Source organism: Cariama cristata, unplaced genomic scaffold (assembly GCF_000690535.1).
Source record: "Cariama cristata isolate BGI_N322 unplaced genomic scaffold, ASM69053v1 scaffold36042, whole genome shotgun sequence".
Taxonomy (NCBI): Eukaryota; Metazoa; Chordata; class Aves; order Cariamiformes; family Cariamidae; genus Cariama; species Cariama cristata.
In genome coordinates, this window is record NW_009603927.1 from 4285 (window position 1) to 13509 (window position 9225).

Sequence of the window (9225 nt, forward strand, 5' to 3'; positions counted from 1 at the left end):
GTTTGACAGCATAAGATCTATTGATCTTTGGTGCGTGCTATATGGTCTGTTTTTCTTCACCTGCAGTTAGGCAGGAGGTAGCTTAAATCACAGTAGCCCTAACAAAGTGTTTGTGTAAGGCTCATTTAAATCTTACACCTTATGGAAAAGGATGTGTTTAACATAAAATTAAGAAAGGCCTTCTGGAGATCCTATGGTAGTCACAAATGTTAGTGCTGTACCAACTGAAAGAAATGTGCAAGAGTGCTTTTGGGAATTTTGCCACTTAAAATCCTGTATGTGAATTCCTATCATGTATGGAAGTTTTAAAAGAAGCATTGTGTGTTATTTGCATTGGAATTATGGTAGGAAAGAAAGGGATGTGGATCAGCTTCCATTGAAAGTAATGTTAACACAAACTGGAAAATCACTGAAGGGTTCTGTAACTTTTTTACTTTAAGTAACCCCCCGATTGGGGTTCAGCTTTGAGGCGGACAAGAAAAATGCCATATCTATAAGAAACTGAAGAAGAAGGTATCTCTAAAGGTTGTGTGGAAAGATGCGTTTAAAAAAATTATATGAGAAAGTAGGCTTTCTTCAAAGAATTCTTTGTATGAAAGATTTCTCTCTGTTTTGTTTGAACCAAACTGAACATACTAGCAGAAATAGCAGTGCTGTATTCCCTCAGTGCAGCAGGCATGTTTTTCCATACAACATTTAGAGCCTGCTGTAGTGATTCACAGGTTTCCTGCCGCATTTTTCCCCGTGCATGTTGCAGGGTGGCAGTGGATTTACCGCTGTAACTTAAAATACAGAAGTTATGTATTATTCATGCAGAGAAGTGAAGGCTTTTGTCGTGAAAATGTTTTGTCGTCTTGGAGTGGGAATCCTTTGTAGGTAGTGTAGCAACATGTTAGCAATAGTGATTTTTATACTGTCAAGTCATGAGTACTTAACAGCTTTGTCATATGTACATACCTCTCTCAGTGGGAAAGTGTATATAATTTGCTCTTTAGCCTGTTTTGCAAAAATACACGTATGTGTTTTAAGTTGGTTGAAGATCACTTGTTACTAGCGCTGAAAACTCCTAGAGCCCAGGTGGGATTACCAGGTATCAGATGACAAGAGTGACTTTAGATGTGCTGACTTTCGTTGCGTGACTGTATCAAGACTTTAAATGCTGTACGTGGTATCAAACCGCAGGTATTCTTGCTCCTGGTTGTCTGGTGAAGCAGAGTTCCTGTTGCACATGACTCTTGTTTGAACAGAGTGAGTGTAAGTTTTAAAGAGCGAAATGAATTCAAAGGTAATACCTTCTTTACAAGGTGGTAGTTAAATTACTCTGACAAGGAAAAAGGGGAGGTAGAGGCAAGATATTGATAATCCTTTGATTCTTGCTGCAAGCATCAGGATGGATGGAGAGGGAGATCGAAAAATTTCAGGTTAATGGTAGCAACAGGCAATTAGATTAATCATATTCAAATAATGTTTTTGGACCGTGCTACTTAGGAGGGTATTTGGTTAAAAATGATGCTATACTGGTACATAATATGGGATGGTCTTGTCATTTTGAATATGAGTAGGTATGATAAAAGGAGAGGGAAGTAAAGCAGAGAGAAGAAGAGTCATTGTCAGCACAAGTTAGAGCTGAATTGCAAGAATTAAGTTCTCTTGAGTTCCAGTCTGCTTCAGTGTATCCATTAAATCGTATGGTCTCTAATAATAGCTAGCTGTTACCAAAGAAAGTAAGGAACAGTGCTGTAATGTCCTTAAAGCATGGAAAACCTCACTTTCTGTTGCTCTGCTGCCTCTGGGACCCAAAACCAAAGCTGCCACTGTGTGAAAATTTCTGTGGAGCACTGTAGTGAATTGATAGAAAGTTGGAAAAAAGTCAAAGACAACTTACTTAGGCAATTCCCAATACTAATTTTCTTCTTCTCAGCTAAAGGCTGTGACCACAGGCAATTACCCCTTAAGAAGAAGTTTAAGCTTCCACGAATCACAGATAGTGAAATCTCCCTAACAGAACTTAAGACAACAAAAAAAGGGGTTTATGCTGTTCATGTGCTTTCGTAGCAAGCAAGAATGAGACATGTAAAATTATCATCCTGGCATTGCAAGCAATGGAAGATGTAAGTGCAGCAGAATCATAAAAGTGTGAAAGAGGAATAGTTAGCTTTCAGAGCAGAAGAAATGAAGCTGTTGAGTTTGCTCATGTCCACAGGTTTGCATTCTCAGTCTTTGAACCTTCCCTTTGTTCAAACGTAACACCGAATTGTGGTGGTCGCTCTTGTTGCTGAGTCAAAATGACTGTAAATACCAGATGCTGGCATGTGGTGTTTCAGATGTTGCCAAACACTCAAGAGTTTCTTTTAATTGGGGAGGATAAAGGCAATGGATGTGTATTACAGTTAGTACTAATGATTTTCACGTAAAGGCCATTATGGTTTTCTGCTTTGGTGTAATTGCATCCTTAAAATAGAGATTTCCCCAAGTTCTCATCAGTGTTCACCCCTGGAACGATGTGTTAGGGCAGCTGTGCACATTTTTTTTCCTTGGCTTTGTGCTGCTGCTGGTAATGGTGGGTACCACGATCCGAAGTTGCAATGAGCTAGAGGGATCCCTCGTTCCCAGAAGCAGCGCTTGGCTGTGTGCTGAGCTACACAACATGTGCATATACAATATTTTCATGGTGGTATGACTTTATAGTTAGTCTGAATTCTTCACAGTTTTTTCTAGCCAAAAATCTTAGGGCTTAGCTAAGAGCTAAGGTGTTTTATAGCCATTTGGTTTGCATACCAAATTTTGTGTAAGTGTGTATGCTTCAAGTTTGTTTATTTCTTGACAGCTTAAAAAAAAAGTGCTTGTAATTAGTGAACAACTGCTTATTATATTATCTTTGAAGGTCATCTCCAAGTATGAGTGTCCAACATATCCAGTGTGAGGAGACAGAGGTTGCAATATTTGATAATGGCAGACATCACTAATTTGAAACTTAGTTCAGTTTGTATTTTCTGTCTTAATTGCAAAACAGCCATTTTGAACAATCGTATGAGTGACTGATCATGTTTACCAAATGTTTTTATGATTTGCGAGATTCTTTTTTTTTAATTGGATTTGGAACCAAGGGAGGCAATGTACAGCCACATGAGAAACACGTTCTTTCAAAAGTTGCCTAAATTAGTGGTGTTTCAAAGTGGAAAGTATTATAAATTCACAATACACAGGCTGAAATATGAGGGTGTGGTTTCATCATTGTTGCTCAACCTTGTCAGCGTTGCGGATTAGATGGCAATTTGCTAGTATTTATGTGGGTGTCCCCTAAAATGCTCTCGCTCCTTTGTACCGTAGATGGGTGAGGGAGAAGATAGAAGGTGCTGGAGTTGCAGACGTGCTGGTGGAGGTGAGGGGTGTGAGTGGGCACACTGCAGGCAGCGGCTGCTTCTGCCTCTGTCCTTGCAGTGAGTAAGCTGAAGAGCCGGTGCTGTGTTGTGCTTGTCTCCCTTGCCATGTATCGATGTTCCTGTTTGTAGGTGGGTGGATGTGGAGGCCAAGGAAGCGGTGACTCCAGCTCCTGCCTGGATGGAGGGGGTACGTGAGATATCGGTTGTGTACTCTGATCTCAGAGCGTTGTGGGCTTTATCAGTAACAGTAAGTCAGAGTATACTCTGCTTTAGTCCCTTTTTCACTCTCAGAAAGCAAGAGAATTTCAGTATCTTCAATACTGTAAATGTGTTGGGAAATATCGAGTGCTCTGTTTTGCATTCTGTTCATTCGTATGTGCAAAAGAAATCTGAATGCTAACAGATCTTGTATAAGGAAAGACATGAAGTAGCACCACTATCAGTGTAATTATTTTGAAATGAGCTACCAAAAAAAAAAGTCTTAAAATTGACAGCATTGTTATACAGTAAACCTATTGCCATATTCATACCCAGTTTTTAGTGCTGCCTTTAAATACTGCCATTTAATATGCTTACTGTCTGTGTTCTAGTTGCAGCAGTGTATTAATCTGTGCATTTGTTTTAACAGCTGTCTTGCGTCTCCATAAGAATGTGTTGCAGATACGTACGCTCTAAAGCTATCTCGGGAGGAGGTGGCATATGTGTAGTGTCCCAATTTTCATTTTAACTTGCACACCACTTCAAAATACAAAGCTGCTGTCATGAGCAGTGCCAGATCCTCTCGGGTTTCCACCTGTCACTTACCACATGTCAGGCTGGTAGAGGAGATGGACGGCTGTGTATATACTGAGAATCAACACAATAGACGATATCCTCAGTTTCTGTCTGCCAGGGGGACATACAAGATACTTGCAACTCGCATGGTAAAGCAGTGGTAGGAGCTTGAGTTCCTGCAGAGAGAAAATACAGTGAGAACCTCTGTAGAATTACTTTCAAACTTCGGCCGTTACAGAGCTTAAAATATAGGAGACTTTATTATGTGATGGTAGTTGTGTTTCGTTTCTGTGGTCCCCTTGAGTCATTTACCAATAATGGCATTTTTCACAAGTGCTCTGGTTTATTTTTGGCTGTTTCTCTATGAGGTTATAACCCATTTTTGGCAGGTCACAACTCGCAAAGGGGAAAGTCTCATTCTTTCTTGCTCCTGGCTGCTTGCATCTCTTACCTTATGCTGATTGCTCGTCTTCTCCTAAACCTTCTTCCTCCAGTGCAAAAAAAAAAATCTTCTGGATCATTTTCTCTCAGTTTGAGTATAATCATCTCGCTGATTGTTCAGCATGTGCCAGAACTGGCATAGGAGCAGAGGTGGGATTGTGAATCCAGCAAAACAAAAAGGCAAGTAAAACCTTGAGTGGCCTTGGTGAATAGAGCAGGTGGTGCTTGTTTTTAATGATCAGACAGAGTTTTCTCTTACTGTCACTGTTAAATGTGTAGTGCCTTGCCAGGGTGATTACCCCTGTACAAGCCCTGGGTATCATTAGTTTTTACAGTCTTTTTTTAATCTCTCTTTGTGGCCAATGTGGTTTTGATAGGACTTTGCACCATATTTAGATTAATACTAAACTTTCGAGGCTAAGTCTCACTCAGCTGTAGTTCTAAGCATTCAGCACTTCCAAAATTTAGAGTTGAGATCTGAAGTTAGGCCTTCAAAAGAGTCATATCAGTCCTGAGTAGGTGGGCTCAGCTGCCTTCTGAAGATGCTAATCTGTATTCCTTGTCAGGATGGAGTCCAGATAGCTAATTTTTACCTCACCTAATCTTAGCCATCTTAAATCCTGCCCTGAGTAATTGCTTGTGAAAAGCATTGTGTAGGTGACTTGTCTAGCTGCGGTGCTGTTAGGGATAGATTTTAGTTTTCCACAACATTTAGCTACAGTTAGTCAAAGGCTATCTATTTTTTTCCCACTTTTCTTTATAGTCCAGTGTATTTTTCAGCTTGCTTGACAAACTGGAACAGCAGTCTCCTTACTGGAGTCGTCCCCTGGGACAGGTGTGTGTTGATCCTGTGAGGTATTAGGCTTCTGTGAGGATGTGAGTAGTGGAAATAAGCAAAGAAGATATTGAACGTACGCAAACGAGTGGGAATCAAATGAAGATACAAGCAGTCTGAATTTTTGTGCAGGTTTGCTTTTGATTACTTGATTCTAGAAGTGTAATTTTTAGTGTAATTTCCTTATCTCAAATAATAGGGTGCCATCCTGAATTTCACATGCTCTATCTGCAGAGTTAACGCCTTTACCTGCACGGAAAGGGCCTCCACTATTCAAGCGCATGGAGCAGTTCACAAGAGAGGGAGTATTATTAAAGGAGCTGAGATACATCCTATTGTAACTGGATTAAAGAGACTTCTGACAACAGTAGAAGGATTATGCGATTCTAGAATTTTGGGTGGTAACAGGCACAGACCAGTTATTTCCATTTCTTCTTTTTTTTTTTTTTTTTCTTTCCTGTGCTGTCTCTGCTAATAACTTCAGATCCTGTATCATCTCTTCATCTAACTCTTGGTCCTCATCTTTGGCTGCATCAAGCCAGTTGTAATCTCCTTCTTGAATTCCTTAAAAATGTGCTTATATTCACGCTTGTTTAATTTGTTAAAACTCAAGAGTCTTGTTGCAGTTTTTCTTCCTAGAGTGCTACTTCTCTTTTTTAATAACCTCATCCAAGTCTAGATGTATTAGTTTTACTCTTTTAAATCATGGATTTGAAAGATAAAAGTAGCCTACGAGGTAAATTCAGGTATAGTAAGCACAGAAGAAGTAAGGCTTTCTTCTGCCTGGGCATTGCCAAGCACCTCTAAAGCTTACTATCTGGAAGCCATTACAGGCAAAGCCTGTCTTTGTTCTGGTAGCCCAGAGCATCCTGCCTTACTGGGGTAGGAATGTGCTGGCTCCTCCATACTACGAACTATGTGGATGATAGAAAAGATAGTGCATGTGCTGTTCCTCCACCTGGAGGAATTGAGAGAAATTCATTGAAAACAGTCCTTCAAAATCTTAGTTGCTAGTATGCTGGCTAAATAAAGGTTTTTGTCAACCTCAGAAAAATGCTGATTTATGCAGCATGTCTGGAATTTGGGTGAGGTGTTGAAAGACAACTTGCTGTTTAATGTAGCCAAAGCAGTGCTGTCCAGATGCAGAACTGATTTTACTACCGTGTTCTTAGAAGTTTGTTCTGCTGTAGGTATCTGGCACAGAAGGTTGCAGCCCGAATGATTTTAGTCTGGCAGAGAGAAAAAAAAGGCTAACACCAAGTTTAGCCATGCTAAGTACATGCTGGGAAGTATTAGATAAAATTAGTAAGAGATTGTTTTGCCTGCCCCACCTGTAATAAAATAGTAGGTAAACTGGCAATGTTCTTGAGTAACTTCATGTTCCAACTTCTTTCTCCTCAGTGCTTATGCTGCAGTAAATCAGAATAATTCAGGTCTTAATTATTTTTGCTCTTCATTATAAGAATAGTTTCCAATTTGCGCATTAGACTCAGTAACTAGTTCAGTGCAAGGAGAGCTTGCAGAGCTTGAAGTAAATGTGTTTGCTCGGTTGTGAGCAACCAGCTTGAGGCTGGTGTTTTCAAACCCTTTGAGGGTGTGAAGGTAGAGGTTTAGCAATAGGTGTTTTACCTACTGCTGTTCTTGAATTCAAAACTGAGGAGGGACCTATCTACCCACTTTGGAAGTATTTATTTTTATTTTGATTTTTTTTTTTTTGCGAGGACTGCCTGCTTGGAGAATTGAGTAGGAAAGTATTTTTGTTTGGCTTTTATTTTGATTTAACATTGCAGTAAAATAGGTTGGAAAATGTTACTTCTCTGTATTACTGGCAGATGTTCTGTGGGCTTGTAATGGTGGAGCTGCTGGTGTAAAGGTGTCAGAAATTCCATCTTTTGCTCTCCAAAGAGCTAAGATTTGATGTAACCAACTCTGACAATTCAGCTGTTACCTTCCCTATTGCTTGCTGTCTGGAATGCAGTTTCCAGGTATTCCTGGTGTAGTCCCAAAATGTCTGCTCTTCACTGCAGCTCTTGTTTCTGTAACACGTGAATGAATGTTCGGCCAAGGAAGACATTCTCTGTTCTTTGAAAAAGAGTAAAGCAAGAATACCCGATGCGCTCTTATAGGATGCAAATTAGAAGGTATATAAAATGTAGATATAATCCTCCTGTCACTGGGCCATTGCTTTATGCTCAGATGTAAGTCATACATCTGCATTGCCCTCTTCATACTATTATTATTTACAAAATAAAATTGTGGCTGGTTTGGGGTGTGCTTTTTTTTGTTTGTTTTATGGAAGAGAAGAAAAATATCAATTGGGGAAAGCTTTAAATGTGAACCAGCAGAGTTTTTTTTGCTGGGGCAGTCCTGCTTGGGAGACCAGAAGATAAAAGGCCTTCCATGACTGGGGAAGGTATGCCACACTCATAAATGCAATGGTGTCTGTGTAAGACGATGGGTTGTTTTTTATTCTTCCATTCCCTTTTTTTTTGCCCCTTACTAACTACAATCAGCACTTTATAGACAGCTTCCTTGGGCTAGTTGTGCTTTGTGGTGGCAGCTGTTTGTTTGAAATGAAAGAATGCCAAGAAGCACCTCACTTTTGGTAACAGAATGAAGAGAGTAGGTAAACAGAATTTGTTTAGATGTAAGAAATTGGCTCATGTTTTCACAGGTTTTTGTATGAATATTGTTCGGTGTGTTGGTCTTATTTGAAATATGTTATGTAATTGATGAAAACGAGTAATAATGAAAGAGCACAACTTGCTGTGCTTTTGTGAATATTGAAATTACAGTCTTCAGGATAAACTGTTCTGATCCATGTTGTGCCCCCATGATAGTGTCAGGCTGTAGGGGCCATTGGTTCATTAAACCTGTCTTTCCAGTAACACTGTGGCCAAAACTGAAATTTCACCAATTTGTGCTTTCATACTAGCCAGTGATCTGGTTTTTCCTCTGATGAGAAAATGAGCTTTTGAGAATGATCTTTTTTTTTTTTCATAATGGAATAAATTTCCCTCAGATTAATTCATGTTAAATGTGTGGAAAATGCCTAACTTTCTTCAGTTGTAAGAATTCTGTAATAACATCCAAGAAACCCTGAACTGGGAAAAAAAAATAAAAGGGAAGGTACAGTCATGCACTATATTTTTGAGCCTTTGATTGCTTAAATGGTAGGCAGGCAGAGTTGCACTGACTCATGGGCTTAGTTGACCAACATTTACCTAGCTCTGATCTTTCTCCAGGCACTATGTAGATTTGTTAATGTTCTAGTTTTAAGCTGCAGACTAGTGAAAAAGGACTGTAGGCTGTATTAAGAGTTTACTCATGATTTGTTGCTTTTTCAACTGTTAAAAGTTTTAATATGCAACCCTCTACCTTAAAGTACAACTTCACTTCCATACACCTTTATTTATAAAAATGGACTTTTTTTTTTCCACAAAGAGGATATGTCGGCATAGGATTTTTTTCAGAAACTGGTTTACCTAAAATATTACTATTGAGGCTGTGATACAGCTGTCAGTATATGGCCAGTGGTCTTCATAGCACGTGGTTACGGGTTGTTGCTTGCAAATTCAGATGATTCTAAAATAAAAAAAAAAACCACCAAAAGAACCTGTTTTTCAGTCTCTCAGTTTTGTCTGTGTTTTTATACGCATTTCAGCAATAGGTTTCTTGGGATTTGGAAGTTCAGAAAACCTGTTGTATCAACTTAAGTAATCACCTGTGTACTAAGACTTGATGGATTTCAGCTCAAAAGGAAGGAGAACCTGAGGGAAGGTTGTCCTTCCC

General features: G+C 39.4%; 1 protein-coding gene across 1 annotated transcript in view; it reads left to right on the forward strand.

The window, feature by feature from the left end:
* Positions 1 to 3512: 3512 nt before the first annotated feature.
* Positions 3513 to 9225, forward strand: part of USP10 (ubiquitin specific peptidase 10) — a gene marked incomplete at its 5' end in the record, with an annotated part of 46066 nt that continues 40353 nt past the window's right edge. Inside the window, 2 exons of the mRNA XM_009695390.1 lie at positions 3513 to 3630; positions 5362 to 5453. Of these exons, the coding sequence (XP_009693692.1) occupies positions 3513 to 3630; positions 5362 to 5453 (210 nt within the window). The remainder of the gene's footprint in view (positions 3631 to 5361; positions 5454 to 9225) is intronic.